General features: G+C 44.5%; 2 protein-coding genes across 3 annotated transcripts in view; both read right to left on the reverse strand.

The window, feature by feature from the left end:
* The window catches only part of LOC101334385 (protein SPATA31F1-like), a 115,156-nt gene that overhangs the window by 25,061 nt on the left and 69,328 nt on the right, over positions 1–20,767 (reverse strand). The window lies entirely within an intron of this gene.
* Positions 1,499–13,507, reverse strand: SPATA31F3 (SPATA31 subfamily F member 3). The gene is made up of 6 exons (XM_033858214.2): positions 11,001–13,507; positions 10,640–10,644; positions 10,459–10,504; positions 9,854–9,914; positions 8,825–8,931; positions 1,499–5,849 (listed from the first exon to the last, which is right to left on the reverse strand). Exons 1-6 carry the CDS (start codon positions 11,137–11,139, stop codon positions 5,389–5,391), a joined length of 819 nt encoding a protein of 272 aa, XP_033714105.1. The 5' UTR covers positions 11,140–13,507; the 3' UTR covers positions 1,499–5,388.

A 20,767-nucleotide genomic window follows, 5' to 3' on the forward strand; every position in this document is an offset into this window, starting at 1 on the left:
GTTGGTAGAAATGTAAATTGGTACAGTCACTATGGAGAACAGTATGGAGGTTCTTTAAGAGACTAAAAATAGAGCTACCATATCATCCAGCAATCCTACTCCTGGGCATATATCCGGAGAAAAACAAGATTTGAAAGGATACATGCACCCCAGTGTTCACTGCAGTGCTGTTTACAATAGCCAAGACATGGAAGCAACCTAAATATCCATCGACAGATGAAGGGATACAGAAGATGTGGTACATATTGGGTTGGCCAAAAAGTTCGTTCAGGTTTTTCTGTAACATCATACGGAAAAACCCAAATGAACTTTTTGGCCAATCCAATACATACAATGGAATATTACTCAGCCATTGAAAAGAATGAAACAATGCCGTTTGCAGCAACATGGACGGAGCTGGAGATTATCATACTAAGTGAAGTAAGTCAGAGAAAAACAAATATCACATGATATCGCTTATATGTGGAATCTTAAAAATTACACAAATGAACGTATTTACAAAACAGAAACAGACTCACAGACTTAGAAAACAAACTTATGGTTACCGGGGTGGGGGAAGGGATAGATTGGGAGTTTGGGATTGACAGGTACATACTGCTATATTTAAAATAGATAACCAACAAGGACCTACTGCATAGCACAGGGAACTCCGCTCAATACTCCGTAATAACCTAAATGGGAGAAGAATTTGAAAAATAATAGATACATGTATAACTGAATCACTTTGTTGTACACCTGAAACTAACACAACATTGTCAACTATACTCCAATATAAAATAAAAATTAAAAAGAAAAAGATCAATGGTTGCCAGGGCTTTGGGGGAAGGGAGAAAGGGATGAATAGGTGGAACAAAGGGGATTTTTAGGGCAATGAAACCCTTCTGATACTGTAATGGTGGATATATGTCATAAAACCCATGTATAACACAAATAGTGAACCCTAACATAAGCTATGGATGTTAATAATAATTTATCAGTATTGTCTTATCAGTTTTAACAAATGTACCACACTAAATGCACGATGTTAGTAATAGGGAAAACTGTGTATGTGACCAAGGATGAGGAAGTATATGGGAACTCTGTACATGCTGCCTAATATTTCTGCAAACCTAAAACCGCTCTCTAAAAGTCTATTAATATTTTTTACATTAGGTGCAGACAAATACCGTTTGATTCCACTCATACAAGGTACCTAGAATAGTCAAATTCATAGTGTCAGAAAGTACATTGGTAGATGCCAGGGGCTGGGGGTGTGGAGGTGGGGAGTGGGAATGGGGAGTTAGTGTTTAATGGGGATAGAGTTTCAGTTTAGAAAGGTGAAAAATTCAGGAAATGGATGATGGTGAGAGTTGCATAACAATGTCAATGTACTTAGTGCCACTGAACTGTACAGTTAAATATGGTTAAAGTAGTATGTTTTACATTATGTGACTTTTACCACAGTAAAAAAAAATTTTTTAAGTCTGTTAATATTTTTTATATGAGACTATAACATGGATATTTTTGTAACTTGCTTTTTTCCACTACTATGTTCATATATTATTAACATATTTCCAGGGATTCAGCCTGGACAGGGTGGCGATGGGAAAGTTAGTCAAGGATAGAGATGAGGCTGTGGAAGGAGGATGATTCAGAGGATGTGGGAATTTAGGGGCAGGGGATGTTTTATTCAAAAGACCCACAGAGGAGAGGGACTAGAATTTGAGTGGACCAACAGACTAACTAAGCCCTTGAGTCTGAGCGTCTCCAGCAAGCTGGGAATTCGAGCAGGGCAGGGAATTTCAGTTCATGCTCAGGGAGTCCCAGTCCCCTGCTGGCAAGAGGCTGGCATGACACGATTGAGCAAGTCACTCCTGAGCTCAGCAACAACCTTCCTGCTAGGGTGGAGCGAGCAGGTACAAAAGACAAGCAATCTTGATGGTCAGTTGTCTGAAATTTCCGTAACAGGAATCTGCCGAGGCACGTGGGAGCCTGTGAGGGACCATGGGAAGGCTGGTCCACTTAAGCCAGGATGTGTGCACATTAACCTTGGCATCCCACCTGACGCTGCTGTGACCCTTCTGAGTCACATTCCTTCGCCTGGGCATCCTCCTGCATGGCTCTCAGCCCAACTCCCACCAGGCAGGGAGGATGTGCCTGTCACAAGACTTCCTATGATCTTTGGGGATGTTTTAGGAAAACACCGAAGAGTGTGGTTCAGTCGGCCTGGGCCCTGTGTCCCTCACCCTGGGGGCCACAATAGGGGCTGGGCCCCCAACCCTTAGGCACAGAATCACCATTCAGGGACTTCCCTGGTGGCGTAGTAGTTAAGAATCCGCCCGCCAATGCAGGGGACACAGGTTCAAGCCCTGATCCAGGAAGATCCCACATGACATGGAGCAACTAAGCCCATGCGCCACAACTACTGAGCTTATGTGCCTAGAGCCCGTGCTCTGCAACAAGAGAAGCCAGCGCAACGAGAAGCCTGTGCACTGCAACGAAGAGTAGGCCCCACTCGACGCAACTAGAGAAAGCCCGTATGCAGCAACGAAGACCCAACGCAGCCAAAATAAATAAATAAACAGAAATTGTTAAAAAAAAAAAAAAAAGAATCACCATTCAGAGGAGGGACACATTCATGCTTCTTCCCATCTGGCTTTTCTGCATCCTGCTAGCAGTGGATACACTTTGCTAAGTGTTGAGTCCTATCAGAGGAAGAGATTCCTGCCCCTGCCTCCTGGTTTGATGGTATGTTGAGCCATCCTGGATTTCCTTAGGAAACAGTGAGGCGGGGGCATCTCACAGTCCCCCATACCACACCATGAGGAAGCCACAGCACTTCCTGCCCTTACTCTCTCCTCCGTGGTAGGTCAGATGGTGGGAATGCAGAGGAGAGGTGCCACCTTCTGAGAGGAATGAGGTGTCCAAAACAGAGTTCCCTCCCAAACACTCAGGGCAGCCTCTTTGTCTTTCTGAGTCCCAGTTCTCTCCTCCCACCCCCAAACATGCCTGGTGTCTGAACACCAGGATGCCACACCTGCCCCCTTTCTGTGTCCCTAGTCCCATCCTCTTCCTCATGTTCTGTGCATCTAGAGTTTCTCTGTGATCTCTCTTGCTGATCCAGTGTTCCAAGGGCACATTCAACCACCCTTTTATACCCACACGGGCCCTCAGTTGGCCACCAACTCCTAGGCCCTAATAGAAACTTGCCGTGGTAACTTCCAGAATCTACCTCTACTTCTGCCTCCAGCTTTGGTTCTCCATACTACTCCTTCCACCCCACAGCCATGGTACCTTCCCAGATCCTCACTTACCCTTTTGAGTCTTTGCCCAAATTCTGTTACATGTGAGCGAAACCCTTCTTCTCCTAATACACAAAGTCTTACCTCATTAATGCTTCCTTCTTTCTACTAACCACCAGCAAAGTGTCTGTGCTTTTTCCAAGGCCATCTCATGAACTTGGACGTTCACTCCCATCCCCTCACCTCTACACCACTACATGGCTCCAGCAGTTCTCCCTGCATCATCAGTTTACCCCTCCTCGACTGCATCATTTCTGTCAACATCCAACATCTTATGTCTCTCATCTTTTAAAAGAAAAAAAAAAAAACAAAAAAAAAAACCCTCTCTGGGTTCCACTTCCTCCTACAGCTCTAGCCCCATTTTTCTGCACCTCTGTGAAATAAACCTCCTTTGAAGGAATTGATTACACTTGCTATCACCACACTTGCTATCACCAATTGCTCTCCTCTCATTCTCTCTTGAACCCACTCCACTTCACCTCCATCACACGCGAGTCTGTTCTTCTCAAGGCCATGAGTGATCTCTGTGCTGCTAAATCTAGTGGTCAACTCCACACCCTCATCTTACTTGGCCAATTCACAACTTTTCATGCAATTGATCATTTTCTCCTTGCAATATGCCAGTATGCCACACTTTTCTGGATTTCCTCCTTCCTCCCTGGCTCCTGCTTTTCAGTCTCCTCTGCTTACTTGTTCCTCTTTTTCTTCCCAATTTCTTAACGTTGGAATGTCCCAGAGCCAAGTCCTTAGATCTCTCCTTCACTGATACTCATTCCTTTAGTAACCTTATCTGGTCCCACAATTATACATCCATCCCTCCATCTCTTTCTCTCTCTCTCCAGCCAGGACGCTCCCTGAACACTATAAGGCTTCTGTGTTGAGAACAGACTGTTGGAGATATGGTCTCAGGAAGAAGCAGGAGATTGTGAAACTATTGTAGTATTAGTAGCAGCAGAGGAGGTAAGACAAGGTCATTTTCTGAATTTTGAAGGTAGAGACAACAGGATTTACTAATAGACCAGAAGCAGATTGTTAGAAGCAAAAGTCATGGCTGACACCAATATTTCTGGTCTGAACAACTGGCAAGAGAAAGGTGCCATTAACTGATGTGGGAGCAGGTTTGGTATGTGTGATTGGGTGGTGGTGGTGGTCTGGGGAATCAGTTCACTTTTGAAACAAATACTGGACATCCGAGTATATACACTCTTGATTAGACAATTTGGGCATATGAGACTGTCTACCCCATAAGATAATGATCTGCATGGAGGCAAGGCCTGTGTCTAGGTGACTGCTGTGTCTGGCATAGTTCCTGGCACACAGCAAGTACTCAAACATTTTAACTGTTGAATGCAAGATGCCTCTCGAAGTCATTTTTATTGTGACACTTTGGAGACATTATCATCAACTGATTTTCATTCTAGGAGGCATTTATTCCATGCAGCTGAAAGGCAGTGGGGGGTCAAACAGGTAACAGGGCTACAGCAAGCTCCCAGATGGGTTACCCCTTAAAATCTAATCAATAACAACAGGGTGCAGAGAGGGGAGATTCTATCAATTGCTTCTGACATCGATCCTATTAGCTATGTGCCTTTGATAAACACAAAGCACCTCTTCAAGAATGAAGCACTGTTAACACTCCTCTAAAAACCTTCCCTCCGGATTGTGGGAATATATAAAAGTTATCAATGAATTGTGCCTGTGGGCCAAAAGTGCACTGGATTCTTGGCTACTACTTCTTGTACTACATCATGCACACTTTGCTCCTCTGGGGCCCAAAGACAACACGGGAAGCCATGACAGAAGTCAAGCCTGATCTTTACCTCCAATGCATCTTAGATGAGGGTCTTCCTTCTCTGCTCAAGTCCCTTTATCCACAATCCAGGGTGGAGCTGAAAGAGTTGTGTGGAACGCTGGCCCATTTGTAAAATGGGTTTAAGCTCCCATACCATATGGGAAGTACAATCTACCTCCTCTACTCTCTCCGTCACATATCACATTAAAAACAAAGAGGCACAAACAGGTGGTTCTTTGCTTAGAGGTACACAGTATATTTGGAGAGGGCCCTGCCTCACCTGCATATTAATGGAAATGATGACGACAGCCTTCTTCAGGAGGATGCAGAAGTTTGGGAACCTATGAACTCCTTTTTCCTGGACTGGGTATTCTCCTTGTATAGACAGGTGCCTTCTGCTGAGGTGAGAGTTGAGACATGGGATGGATTTTCTGGCTGAGTGGCACAAGTCAGCTGAGGACAGTGCTTGGAGCTGTTGCAGGAAAGGCGCAGGAACCAGGATTGGCTGGACTGAAGGGAGTGTCGCTGGAACTCACTGTCTAGGCACTGGAGGACATCAAAGAAGGCCACGTCTTCCTTCTCCTTCTCTGACTGAGCTCCCTTCACAGGGCATTTGGTGGGAGGTGGTCTCTTCTCAACATTTTCTGTCTTGGTTTTGGCCACCTTCTCATCCTTAGAGAGGAGAATGGATTCCTTGTGCCCTTGACCTTTCACCTTGGGGTTAATCCAGTGTGTAAAATGCTTCATCTTATTTCCCAGTCCAGCTTCTGCAGCTTCTGTAAGGGTAGGGCTCTTGTGAGTATGGGCTGTCTTTACCAGACCCTGCTCTTGGCCCTACAAAGTGTGGCCCTGCAAAGCTTGGATCTGAAAAATGTGGCTCCTTTAAATGCTGGACTTGCAAAATGTGGGCCAGCAAGTTGGTCCTGTAAGATCTGGCCCTTTAAGCCCTGAACACTCCAGATCTGACATCCTCAGGAATCCTTGTTTGGGTGAGGTCATTCAACTTGCCCTAACAGCCTTACAGACTATTCTTATCTGGTCCTTTTGTCCCAAGGAATCCTGGAGGATGCTCTAGGAACTCAAGGTAAAGGGAGAAGCTGGTGAAGGTACTGACAGGGGGCACTAAGCTGACAGGATGGAGATGGTGGCTCTAAAGACCCAGACAGATCCTTGCTAGTCCCTACTCACTCAACACAACCATCCTGGCCAAACTAAAATTTTACCTGAGAAAGATCCTGCAGATACATTTGGGAAGTCAGGGGCTCTGGGGGTTCTACTTAGAAGTGTCCCTACTGGAACCTTGGCAGGGTAGATGTTCTCTCTGGTTGGAGAGAGCCTCGGCGCTGCACCCCCTTCTCTGTGATTCTCTGATGCTTTGAGTTTCCCTGGGTCCTCTGTTCTCCCTGCTGGTGCAGGGAGTTATTCTCACCTTTGCAGAGGCCTGGGGCTCAGGGATCTTCCAGGCAGGGGTTGTTCACACTGGCCTCCAGCTGAACACAAGCACCTGGGCCTCTGTTATGTCCCCACTGGGCTGTGAGATCCTGGAGGCCCATGGGAAGAACCATTAGGACTGCTCTGGAACTAGCTTGCTTTTGGTTCTGCTGCACTGCACAGGATTTATACACTGCTGCTTACATGAGATTGAGCCAGAGACTCTGTTGGGCCCCCAACAGGCCCAGGCACCATCTTTGTGATTGGAGATTGGCTAGTGATTGCCAGAGCCATGGCCTTGGAGAGTGCCACAGTACAAAGGGCCCACAGTTCTGACAGGAAGGCCAAAACTTGTCTCCAGTTTCTCAAAGCCTCCCTGGGAGGGCACCTGGGTAGGTGCTAATCAAGGTGATCAGTAACAGCGTCTGGTGAGGCTTACTGCTGCCGGTTAAGGCCTGTCAGTATTCAGGGTGTCACTTCCTAGTCCATGTAGGGACTGATGGCTGCCTCTATGTCTTAAGGGCTTACTTTCCGGGGTGCAAGGGAGCCGAGTTGCTGCCAGGGCCCCTGGAATTCTGCAGACCCAGTGATTTGAGTCCCAACCGCTGCAGATGTGGGCAGGGACAACCCCCTAGCAGATCCTCTCATATTTTTAGCCAATATGGCTCTACAACATCACCATGGCCTGGGAAGCAACTGTGGGCTGGCACTACTGGCCACAATAGATCAGAAGAGGCCACTATCCCCTCTGGCCTCTGGGTCTGCAGGCTAGGGGACACTCACCCTGGTCAGTGTGCTGCACTGGGGCAGGGGCTGCTGGTCAGCAGGGGATAGAAGCAACTGGATGGACTGCTGGATCTTCTGGGGCAGACCCCAGCAATAGTAAATCAAACAGCCAAATCAACCACTTCTGAAGGTGGAACTCCACCAGCTCAGGGCATGCTCCAGGAAAATACTACCTTGCTCTTGAGGACTGAAATGGGCTTCCCCAAACAGGTAGGCCCCTAAGTCTCAGGAGACAGGCTTCAGCATGTCTCAGGGCTTATGCTGTATGGTTCTATGCATCTACAGAGATCTCTGGGCAACAGCTGGCAAGCCCCACAGAAGCTGGAGCTGCCTTTGAAGTGAAGGTGCCACTGCAAGGCTTCACACTTGGCCAGAGTCAGAAATGGGACATTGACATAGGCTTGTCGATAGAAAGATGAAGAAGCCCAAATTCAGGTATGTGGGAAGAAGGTGGGTCTAACTGAGGTAAGAGGAAATTTTAGACAGTTTGGACATTAACAAATCATTGAAGAAAAAGAAACCAGGCTCCACTTTTGTGGCAAGATGTCTAGGGGTGGACCAGGGACTCAATGTGCATAAAAGAGGAACCATAGAAAGGCAGCTGTGTTCTGCTGCAGACAGGACACTGAGGCCTCAGCATGACCCCCAAGCAATGGACAGAGACACTTATAAACTAAAAGATGATAGAGGGTAGAGCCAGAGTCACAGAGTTTGGGATTTGTTTGCAGTGACATCTGCACTGGATCCATAGCGTATCCTTGAAAAACAGAAAGTTTGGGTGGACTTGCTTACCTCCCATGAACCCCAGGTCAGGGAGATAAAAGCCTATCTTTTCAACAGAGGCCTTAGAGGTAGCATTCATGATGAAAGAAATGGTAGTGTTCTCCCCCAGGCTTGGAAAATTTGGGGGCCGTGTGACATAAGTTGCCACAGGAATCTTCCACAGATCTTGGGAGCCCTCAGGTGTAGAAACGCATGCATTTATATACACATACTTAAAGATACATCAGGGATTTGGGGACACAGGAACATGAGATGAAGGGAATGAAAGGTCATGGGGTATTTTAGGTTTGTGAGCTTTGGGTTCAGGGAAAGAAAGGGAATCAGATATTCAAGGGCTGCTGGCCTTATTTCTCTGGAACACATTCAGAGTTGCTCTTCTTCTTGTCTTGCTGGTTCACAGGAATCCTAGGCTCTTCAAGGCTTGAAGAAGACAGAGCTCCCACATCCCAGGGTACCTCTGGCCCTTGACATTCCTGCCTTAGCTGCTGGTCGTCTGCCCAGTATTCGTGGATGCTGACTGCACTGGCAGACTTGGTGGTTGACTTAGTGGCTGACCTGGCAACTAACTGGGTTAAGGATTTCTGACTTGTTAGTTGTGACACTATGCGGGTTGCTGATGGAAGCGAAAGCTCTTTGGAGTGCAGGGAATCCTGACTCTGCTCAAAAGAGAGACTAGACGTGGACAAAACCTCTAGGCAAGAGAAGCCCTGCGATGTCCCCAAAGAAGTAGTGGTGGTCAGGGTGTTCTCACCCGATAGCAACTGCTGAATCTCCAGAGCCACAGCGTTGCAGGTTTGGCAGCAGGGATCTGCACACAGCAGCTGCCGCACACTCCCCTCCTGAGGAAGCCAACCCTGGCTGGGAAGGGAAACATGGCAACCGTTTGTTACTGATGGAATGACATCTGCCTCTTTTCAAGGGTGTGGCCTGGAGATTGGCCTGTAAGCTCTGTGTTCTACCCCCAGGTTGTTTTTGCCACGGCTATGCTCTAGAAACATTCAGCAGGTTAGGGCTAGCTAACCTGGGCAAAGTCTCAGACAACTGAAAGGAACGCAGGGCCTTGAGAGCCTGGGAGGTGGGTGAGTTCTCTGCTGGCCTGTGCTGAGTAGCTGAACTAGGAGAAGGCAACCAGGCAGATGGGGGAGCCAATGGTTAGCTGATGGCGCAGCACCAGGAACATCACCAGATAGAACCTGGAGTCAGCCTCGTTTGGGGCTACGGAGGTCCTTGTGGGAACTCTGCATTCTGGGGATTACAGGGCATACACAACATCTCTTGGAAGACAATCCCTATTCTCTAGAGATCTTAAGAGGGGGACAATATGACAAGCTCCTGCCTGAGGGCTGTCCCAGGAACTGGCCTCCCTGAAGACAAAACCAGAGGAGGTATGTCAGCAGGGTCCAGGGGTCTGCCCTTGAAAGGGTCTAGCTGTAAAGAGAATATGAAAATGATGACTGATTTATGCACTTAATTAATTATCGATCCTCCTAACCTGTCTTGTGGTTGAGTGAAAACCCATGTAGTTTTAAATCCTGCACTAGTCAAATCCTGAATTCCAGGACCTTTGTGAGCCTAGCCCAGAGCAGAACTGCAGGACTCCTGTCTCCTGAGGCGTCTGATCCCACCCTCTCCTCTGGGAACCCCCAACCAGTGTCCAGGCTCCACTGTGTCTGGCTACGTCCCAGCCATTATGCTCCTCCCCAACCCTGCCACAGGCCAAGCGGAGAAATGATCACAGGCCAGGCTGGGAGTTGGGAGACTGCAAAGAGCAAGAGATCACCTTCTCATGACAGACAGCAGCTCCCACAGCTTCTCAGCTTCTTCCCGGGAAAGTTTCCTAGCTGAGAAACCAGGAGACAGCGTTACATGGAACGGGAGAGGATTCAGGGAACATCCTACAGGAAGCTGGAGACCTTTGAATGACAGGAGACGGCAAACCCCAATAGCCAGTGCTCTGAGGCACGTCTGACTACAACTTAACCAGGTATGATGTGCTCTCCTGGACCTAATCTCCTTTGACCTTCACAACCACACTGTGAGTGAGACAGCATCATCATGCCCATTTTATGGATAACAAGACTGAGAGCTGAAGTGACGTCCACTGGGTCATAAAACCAGTAAATGACACAGTTAAGGACAGAGTCCTTACTTCCTCACTCCCCTACTTCCTCTTCACTCCCAGGGGTAAGGTGGAGAATTCTGGAACATTCCCAGGCTCTGATTTACCACCCAAAAAAGTCTTCTGGGAGAATCTGTCAACTTGGGGAAATTGGGCCTTCAGTGGTTAGAGCACCTGGTGCCTGGCACCAGGGGTCATTGAGGGACAGGGCTCATGGGAGCCTCACCCACAGTGGAGAGAAGTCAGAGCAGAGACTGTAACGTTACCTCTTGATGTTTTATCTTTAGCCCTTTGTTTGACTCTCCGGTGATGCTTAAAGGCAAAAGACAGTGTGAAGCTGGGGTGCTCTCTTCTTTTCATGTCTAAACTGAGACAAAACCTGCAAATATTTCCCAAGCTTTTTCTGTGTTCCAATTTTACACATTCTCCTACCTTTCTTTTTCCTACTCTACCTTTTTCACACCATCATTTCCTTTCTCTTATTTCTGATTCATTTTTAGGCTCTTCATACTCCATACCTCCACCCCCATTCCCTGAAGAAGTTCTGTGGAGAGATCAGGATAAGACAAGAGAAAGGGAGGAACGGTGGTACAGTAGCCGAAGGACCTTAGCCATCCAAGGCCCTAAATGTCCACCAACCAGAGGAATCACCCAAATATGAAGCTGTTCTGGGATCCAGTGAGGAAATTTATTCCATTAAAAAAAAAAACAGGGGTAAGGAGTTAAGGGTAACAAGAGACAGTGAGGGGATAAAACCTTGATCAAGGCTTAATTGGTTCAGTTGTGGTCATAGTGTTTCCCTACCAGCAGCAGCTCCTGTTAGGTCCCAATCTTAAATCTTGGTGATTCTTTCTCACTTGCCAAATAATTAATGGGATAATGATGATGGAACCATAAGTGTAAAGAGGATATGCAACATCCCACAGAATAAAGGTAGGCCTCAACATAATCTAAACCTCACTAGCCATCCCCCTTTCTAGGCTTCCTAGGCTTTCAGGGTCTTAGAACCTAATGCCTCCAAATTCTAGACCTATCGTCTCTGCCTCACAGAGCACAGAACCAGACCAGTAGACTGCATCAAAAAGCCCTCCTGTTTCCCGTCATGCATAGCATCACAGACCTTTATTTGTCTAGGAGAAACTCATGTGACACAGTGCAGAGCCTGAGCCTAAAGGTGCCAAGTCACAGGAAGCAAATACTCTTTCATGCTCTATTCTCTTTATCCTGTTGGCTCAGCCTTCTTCTTTCAGATAATAGTCTGGCATCTATCCCCAGATAACTGAGTCTTTATGTACACTGCATGCCCTAAAACAGAGACAGTGGCTACTGTCTCTCTTCCTCCTACTACAAAGGAACTCCATGAACTATAGCACCTGTACTGGGAAGATAACTAGAAAACACACGAGAGGACAGTGCACACATTGTCTTGTTAAGTCTTGGACAGTGAAGGTTTTGATGCCACAGGCAATAGGTAGTCAGTATCAAGAAGTTCAGGAAAAGAACAGTGATTAATGTGACAAGGAAAGGACATAGCTTCTGTTCTTTTAAATAACTTACTGAAGAGTTAAAGAAGGAGTCCTCCCAGTCTCATTCCCTAAGCTGGACAGTGTCAAAGGTACAAAAACATTTGAGTTACGTTACCTGCCTGCTCTCAAGACACTTAAAAACCTAGTTTCAAAGACAAGATTAATTCACAATCAAGAACCCACCTTATTAAGAGTTGAATCAAGAACCAGCCTTACTAGGAGTTGGGAAAGAGAGGTGTAGGGAGTTATTTAATGGGTACAAAGCTTCTGTATGGAATGATGAAAAAGTTCTGAAAATGGATGGTGGTGACGGTTGCACAGCACTGTGAATGTCCTTAATGTCAGGGACAAGTACTCTTAAAAGTGGTTAAAATAGTAAAGTTTATACTGAGTATATTTTACCACAATTTAAAAAACAAAAGGCCAAGAAAACCCAATTGTTAGCATGAGGGGTTTTTTTGCTACCTATAAGGAAGAATATTCTGAAAATAATTTGGCAAAATAATGGATTAGTGAATGTTTTTCCTAAATGTCCTTTTTTACAGAACAAAATAAATACAAAATAGATCCTTACATTTAATATAATTTAAGAAGAGTCTCACCGTGAAGACGGGATGAATTTGAGCCATTTCAACATCTTTCCTGAACTTGTAAATTCCATAATACAGGAATGAGAAGACTTTTCCAACTAAAGAGCACTGAATGACAGGTTAACAATAATCAGTGAAAAAGTATCTTGCATCAGCTTTTTAGCAGTAGATCAAGATACGTACAAAGTGGCTTGAATCTTTTATTACTGGTGTTATTCCTACCAAACCAAGCTCCGGCTTCCTGCAGCTGCTGCCGGCCTCTATGCTGCTGCAAAGGTTCTCAGTCTCCCGTTAATCTGACCCAGTATGGCACTGCGTGGTACTTGGGGTCCTCCTTCCCTGGACTATGAATGTAGGTAATTAATAAACTTCATTCAGTCTTATAGGTCCAGTGTCAGATGTTGCTCGTTCGGCCATCCCCAGAACCCCAGGGTTACCAATGCGATGAAGAGGAGGTGCATAGGACACCATATCTCCTACACAACCAGCTCCTGCTTCCTGCAGCTACTGCTGCAACACTGCTTAGTCTCCCATTAGCCTGACCTCTTGGCCCCAGACAAAATCACCAAATTTGGCAACACTGGCACCAGCTCCAACGAGTATACTATTTACTTAACAGATAACCCACAGCCGCTGTCATCCCACTAAACTGTTAAAACCATATGCTGCAAACTGCTCTATAGCAACTTACCCACCCTTGCTCCTCTGTCTCAGAGCCGAGGTAGAGTCAAATGACAATCTTATGCCTTTCTGCAGAGTAGACTTTTAGTACTGCTTTATTTATTGATTTGGTACCCACTGACAGAGGGTGCTTGTGTGGATAGGACAGTGGGATCAGCGTCTTCCTAAACAAGGGCACTATCATGTAATGAACACACTATCGTTTTTCTTTTTTTAATGGATCATTTCCTTTTTCTTTAATTTATTTATTTAATCTATTTATTTTTGGCTGCGTTGGGTCTTCGTTGCAGTGAGCAGGCCCCTCATTGCGGTGGCTTCTCTTGTTGCAGAGCACGGGCTCTAGACGCGCGGGCTTCAGTAGTTGTGGCATGCGGGCTCAGTAGTTGTGGCTCGTGGGCTCTAGAGCACAGTCTCAGTAGCTGTTGCACACGGGCTTAGTTGCTCCGTGGCATGTGGGATCTTCCCGGACCAGGGATCGAACCTGTGTCCCCTGCATTGGCAGGCGGATTCTTAACCACTACACCACCAGGGAAGTCCACACACTGTCTTTTTTTTTTTTTTTAAACGTCTTTATTGGAGTATAAGTGCTTTACAATGGTGTGTTAGTTTCTGCTGTATAACAAAGTGAATCAGTTATACGTATACATATATCCCCATATCCCCTCCCTCTTGCATCTCCCTCCCACCTTCCTTATCCCTCTCCTGTAGGTGGACACAAAGCACCGAGCTGATCTCCCTGTGCGGCTGCTTCCCACTAGCTACTTTACATTTGGTAGTGTATATATATGTCCATGCCGCTCTCTCACTTCGTCCCAGCTTACCCTTCCCTCTCCGTCCCAGCTTACCCTTCCCTCTCCCCGTGTCCTCAAGTCCATTCTCTATGTCTGCATCTTTATTCCTGTCCTGCCCCTAGGTTCTTCAGAACCAGTTTTTTTTTGTTTTTAGATTCCATATATATGTGTTAGCATACGGTATTTGTTTTTCTCTTTCTGACTTCCTTCACTCTGTATGATAGTCTCTAGGTCCATCCACCTCACTACAGATAACTCAATTTAGTTTCTTTTTATGGATGAGTAATATTCCATTGTATATATGTGCCACATCTTCTTTATCCATTCATCTGTCGATGGACACTTTAGGTTGCTTCCATGTCCTGGCTATTGTAAATAGTGCTGCAGTGAACATTGTGGTACATGACTCTTTTTGAATTATGGTTTTCTCAGGGTATATGCCCAGTAGTGGGATTGCTGGGCCAGTAGTGGGATTGCTGGGCCGTATGGTAGTTCTCTTTTTAGTTTTTTAAGGAACCTCCATACTGCCCTCCATAGTGGCTGTATCAATTTACATTCCCACCAACAGTCAAGAGGGTTCCCTTTTCTCCACACCCTCTCCAGCATCTACTGTTTGTAGATTTTTTGATGATGGCCACTGTTGCTTTTAATGATGTGGGCATGGACCTTCAGCTTTGCCCTTCCTGCCTCATGGTTTATCGTGAACGGCAAACAAGGGAGATGAAGTACATCAAAGGCCTCTGTGGACTCTGGAGGGCTACACAACTGTAAAGGATTCAGATTCGTCTGTTTCTAGAAAACTTGCTAAAGCTGGACCCCGCTTGCATGATAATGCTACAGTGCCACAATTACTGTAATAGTAGAATTTCTTCAGGAAACTGTTCATGATTACTGATTCATATGCACCATGGGTCATATCACTGCCCGATAAAGAAAAATCCTGACAGGACACTGATGTGATTTTGTCCCTCCACACAAGCCTTACTTAGGAGTTTTGCTGTGTCTCATTCTCAGAAAACACTAGTGAATACCTTAGATGTCTCAGGTGATGGGGACAGAGGCATAGCTGCTTCCATTCAGAAGCAACATTTTTTATATGCTAGCATTTTTATTAATGCCCAAGAGTTGGACAGGAAGAGTTGGACACACCCCAGAGTAGTATCTGCAAGACCACCAGCGCTTCACAGCAGGTTACTACGCTACACAGAAGTGTAGCAAGCAGCTAGAGGCACTAGAGGGCAGCACTTGCCCACCCAATGAGTCCCGAGGACTCCGTTTCAGGAACTTTAAAAGGCCATCTGTTCCAGTGGCTCTCAATCCTGGCCTTACATCACAATCACTGGGAAGCTTGTGAAAATATACATTTCCTGGCCTCACCCCAGACTTAATGAATCAGAATCTCTAGGGGCACAGTCTTTCAATCTATGTATTAAATAAGTGTCAAAAAGAATCCTCAAGCAATAGAGCACTGGGCTTTGGGGTGTGTACTGGGGAGCAAATGGCCTCCAAAGAGCAACAATTCTTCCTCCCACCCAAGTTTTACTGAGATATAATTGGCACATAACATTGTATTAGTTTAAGGGGAACAACATAATAATTTGATGTATGTAGGGATTGTGAAATGGTTACCACAATAAGTTTAGTTAACATCCATCACCTTAGAGTTATAATTTTTTTCTTATAATAAGAACTTTTAAGATCTACTCTTTCAGCAACTTTCAAATATATTAACTACAGTCACCAGGCTATACATTAGACCCCCAGAACTTATTAATCTTATAACTGGCATTTTGTCCCTTTTGATCACCTTCATCCATTTCTCCCATCCCCACTCCCTGACACTGGCAACCACCAATCTGTTCTCTGTTTGAATGAGTTTGGTGTTTTTTTTAGATTCCATATATAAGTGAGATCACATAATATTTGTCTTTCTCTATCTGACTTACTTCACTTAGCATAATGCTGTCAAGGTCCATCCGTGTTGTTGCAAATGGTAGGATTTCCTTCTTTTTTATGGCTGAAAAATATTCCATGATATCATCTTCTTTATCCATTCATCTGTCAATGGACGCTTAGGTTGTTTCCATGTCTTAGCTATTATAAATAATGCTGCAATGAGCATGCGCATACAGATATCTTTTGGAGATAGTGATATCACTTCCTTCAGATATATAACCAGAAGTGGGATTGCTGGATGAAATTTGAAGCAACTATCTGCGGATGATGTTATAAAAAAAAAAATTCTCCTATAATAGGTAAGTTTGGCCATCTCTGGCAATGACCTAACTTAGACAGTGATCTGTAAATGGAAGTTAAGAATTCAGGAACACATGGAAGAAAGGAGAATTGACCCTGACTGAGAAAAAGTACTATGTGGCAGGCCCTTTACACACATCACCTCATTCAGTCCTTACCCTCAACCAGACCCAGGTACTGTTATCCCTTGTTATATAGGAGGAAACTGAATCACCTGTAAGTAAAGTAACACTAGCCTGAGGTCACGTAGCAACTTAGTGATGGATAAAAAGTTTGTTTCTAAACTCCACTAAGCCTTGCAACCTTCAATTCAATCAAGTTGAGAGGAAATGGACATAACATATGATTATAAGATGTTTGAGGGCTTCCCTGGTGGTGCAGTGGTTAAGAGTCTGCCTGCTAATGCAGGGGACGTGGGTTTGTGCCCCAGTCCGGGAGGATCCCATATGCCGTGGAGCGGCTGGGCCCGTGAGCCATGGATGCTTGGGCCTGCGCGTCTGGAGCCTGTGCTCCACAATGGGAGAGGCCCGCGTACCGCAAAAAAAAAAAAAAAAAAAAAAAGATGTTTGAAACTGCAGACTACTCACATGTCCAGTTGTTTTTGAAAAGAAGGGCCACAGTAATAAAAGGACTCTAAAACAGGAGCGAAAGAGCAAGGCTGGGTCCAAAGGTGTCCAATGTCGTCCAGGTTATACCTACTTCTCATCAGGTATGTCCCCCAGGGGCAACAGCCCAGTGACATTAGCATCTGAGACTGTCCCATTCACACGCCTGGCTTGATTACAGGCTCATCAAGTGCCTTCTGACTAGAATGTAACTTACAGTATAAATGGACCTATACGAAGAGAATGACCTGACTAGCATGTAGGAGTATTCCAGGTCCCTCGGGATTATATTTCTCAATATAAATTCATAAATTAGCATGATGATTTTATGACTCAGCCTCCTTTCAGTTTAATTTCAGTTGGTAATTCAGTTTAAATACAGTTGGTTTCTTCAGGAAACCAACTGGCTCAGAGAACCTTGACAACATGTAGTCTTTCTACTTGCACAGCTGAGGAACACTGACTCCTAGTTCTCCCTCCTTTCCGTTCCTCCTAGTTAGTCTCCACTCTCCTGACCAGTTGCAGAGGCAGGGAGGGCAATTCTAAACACGAGGCTGCTGCAAAGACCACAATCCCCGGCCTCCCGCAGAGGAGAGCAGCACCACTATTTCTCAGTCTGAGCTACCTTCCTCTGTGTGCCTCAGTTTTCTCCCATTAGTACAGAGTAGTATCTATCAAAGGCTATTTATTGAATAAAGCATTTGGGTGGGGGGGAGAGTAATAAATGTTATCCATAAGTGAATTCCGATAACTTAAAAGTAGGAAGTAACAGTTAGTTATACAGAAACACTCAAAATATCTCAGAATGTGCCTGGTACAGTAAACTACTATATAAATCTCCTCTAAAGAGGAGAGAGGTTATTTTTGGCTGAAGTGATCTGGGAAAGCTCCATGTTGTAGAAAATGGCATTTAAACTGGTGCTTGAAGCAGACAGAGGATTTTAATACGTGGAATTGGAAGAGGGTGATCCACATGCAGGAGTCAGCATGGATAAAGCGGCTGGTGCCTCTGTGTAATGATATGTGGAAATAACAGAAGGGTTCCTGAAATATTTATTTTACTATGGGTACATTTTATTTTGTATATATTCCATCTCAATGAAGTGAGGTTTAGATTTCTTTTTGTCTTTGTGTGAAAACTGAGGTAGTGGATATCTCCTTGTGGGTGTGTTTTTCTGCATCATGTGGACATGAACTGTGTAGATGGGTCTCCTGAATCTGACCATACGTGTTTCTAGGTATAAATTCTGCGTGGGTGCATTTCTCTACAGACTTTTTGATCTTTGTGGGTGTGTGCACATGCAGTCCTGAGGGAATGGGAAGGAAAGAGAGAGGAAGGAGTAGAGGTGAGAAGGAGAAGAAAGAGAGGAAAGGGAGTGAGAAGCTGTTGAGCTGAACCTCTGTCCAAAGCCCAAATGTGAAACTCCTACACATCATTAGTATTTTAAGTAGTTGATAACTGATCATCCTATTGAGCTTGGAAGTTCTTTTTCTAATAATAAAACATTCATTGGTAAAAGGCTAGTGTTTCAAACTGCTATGTTTTACCCATCACATTCTATGTCTTTTCATTTGTCCTTCCTTTCACCCAATTTAGTCCTCTTTTTGGATTTTTTTTTTCGTTTGGTGTCTTATTTTCTTATCCTCCCAGACCTATTAATTTCTTTATTGGAATTTTGTCTTTCTGTAAGTTTTTCCTTTCTCTTCTCACTTATGGAGCTAATACCATACCCCACCCATACCCCAGAAAACAAATGTTTTTAAATTGCGAAACGGGTACTTCTTGTAAAGATATTTTAGGCTCAATCTTAGGCGTTTATCTTCACTGCCATGGTGGATTCAACAGATTTTAACTGGGTGCTTTGGTCTATGTTAAAGGCATTGTTCTAGTTACTGAAGAAACAGAGAAAAATGCCTAGAATAGTCAACCAATTATATTAATGATCATCTTTAACTAAAGTAACAAGCTTTTCTTTTCTCCAGACATAGGAGAAAACTAGAAGACAGAAAAGCAAGAGTGATTTAGCTAGTATTTCCATGGGCATCTACTACATATCATCTTAAGAAAACTGAGGTAGCAAATAATCATCCAGTGAATTTGCATATTTTTACATATTTGTTAATATACTGCCATTCCAAGAAATGAGAGTAAATCAAAATTATATTTAGTGGGCTTCCCTGGTGGCGCAGTGGTTGAGAGTCCGCCTGCTGATGCGGGGGACATGGGTTCGTGCCCCGGTCCGGGAAGATCCCACATGCCACGGAGCGGCTGGGCCCGCAAGCCATGGCCGCTGAGCCTGCGTGTCCGGAGCCTGTGCTCCGCAATGGGAGAGGCCACAACAGTGAGAGGCCCGCGTACCGCAAAAAAAAAAAAAAAAAAAAAAAAATTATATTTAGTGAGCAGTATTTTTGCATCTGTTTCTTAGAAATAGTTCAGGTATCCAAAGATGGTCTTTTAATTAACTTAATCATTTGTTTAATGATTAAGCTCTTAAGGTTAAAGATCTGGAAATATAATTTTAGCTAATATATCCTTATGAGTTCTAGAATTGTAAGGATTTCATAATAATTTCAGAAAAATGACTTGAAAATTGCTCAAACTTAATAAAAGTCATAAATTTACAAATTCAAAATGTTCAGTGAGCTCCGAACAGGGCAAATTAAAAGAAAACCATGCCCAGACACATCATAATCAAGTTTCTTAAAACCAAACATAAAGAAATCTTGAAAAAAACAAGAGAAAAATACTACATTACACAGAGGACTCAAATCAATAAAATTAGAAATAAAAAAGGAGAAGTTACAACTGACATCACAGAAATACAAAGGATCATAAGAGAGTACTACAAGCCAATATGCCAATAAAATGGACAACCTGGAAGAAATGGACAAATTCTTAGAAAAGTACAACCTTCCAAGACTGAACCAGGAAGAAATAGAAAATATGAACAGACAAATCACAAGTAATGAAATTGAAACTGTGATTAAAAATCTTCCAAAAAACAAAAATCCAGGACCAGATGTCTTCACAGGTGAATTGTATCAAAGATTAGGGAGGAGCTAACACCTATCCTTCTCAAACTCTTCCAAAAAATCACAGAGGATTGAATACTCCCAAACTGATTCTAGGAGGCCACCATCACCCCAATACCAAAACCAGACAAAGATATCACAAAGAAAGAAAATTACAGGCCAATACCACTGATGAACATAGACACAAAAATCCTCAACAAAATACTAGCAAACAGAATCCAACAATACATTAAAAGAATCATGCACTATGATCAAGTGGGATTTATCCCAGGGATGCAAGTATTCTTCAGTATATGCAAATCAATCAGTGTGATACACCATATTAACAAACTGAAGAATAAAAACCATATGATCATCTCAATAGATGCAGAAAAAGCTTTTGACAAAATTCAACACCGTTTACGATAAAAACTCTCCAGAAAGTGGGCATGGAGGGAAACCTACCTCAACATAATAAAGGCCATATATGACAAACCCACAGGAAACATTATTCTCAATGGTGAAAAACTGAAAGTATTTCCTCTAAGATGAGGAACAAGACAAGGGTGTCCACTCTCGCCACTATTATGCAACATAGTTTTGGAAGTCCTAGCCATGGCAATCAGAGAAGAAAATGAAATAAAAGGAATATAAATTGGAAAAAAAGAAGTAAAACTGTCACTGTTTGCAGATGACATGATACTATACAAAGAAAATCCTAAAGGGACTTCATTGGCCGCACAGTGGTTAAGAACCCACCTGCCAATGCAGGGGACATGGGTTCGATCCCTGGTCCGGCAAGATCCCACATGCCACGGAGCAGCAAAGCCCGTGTGCCACAACTACTGAAGCCTGCATGCCACAACTACTGAAGCCTGTGTGCTCTAGGGCCCACATGCTGCAACTACTGAAGCCTGAGCACCTAGAGCCTATGCTCCGCAACAAGAGAAGCCACCACAATGAGAAGCCTGCTCACCGCAATGAAGAGTAGCCCCCGGGCTTCCCTGGTGGCACAGTGGTTGAGAATCTGCCTGCTAATGCGGGGGCCACGGGTTCGAGCCATGGTCTGGGAGGATCCCACATGCCGCAGAGCAACTAGGCCCATGAGCCACAA

Source organism: Tursiops truncatus, chromosome 6, assembly GCF_011762595.2.
Source record: "Tursiops truncatus isolate mTurTru1 chromosome 6, mTurTru1.mat.Y, whole genome shotgun sequence".
NCBI classification, from domain to species: domain Eukaryota; kingdom Metazoa; phylum Chordata; class Mammalia; order Artiodactyla; family Delphinidae; genus Tursiops; species Tursiops truncatus.

Bases quoted from the DNA above. Each gene is read 5' to 3' on its own strand.
- SPATA31F3 (XM_033858214.2), bottom strand. From the start codon at position 11,139: ATGTTGAGGCCTACCTTTATTCTGTGGGATGTTGCATATCCTCTTTAC. The intron at 8,932-9,853 runs GTGATCTCTTGC...TTCCCTTCCCAG, and splicing joins CTGCTGTCTGTCATGAGAAG to CCAGGGTTGGCTTCCTCAGG. The intron at 5,850-8,824 runs GTGAGAACACCC...CTACCCTTACAG, and splicing joins GATTCAGCAGTTGCTATCGG to AAGCTGCAGAAGCTGGACTG.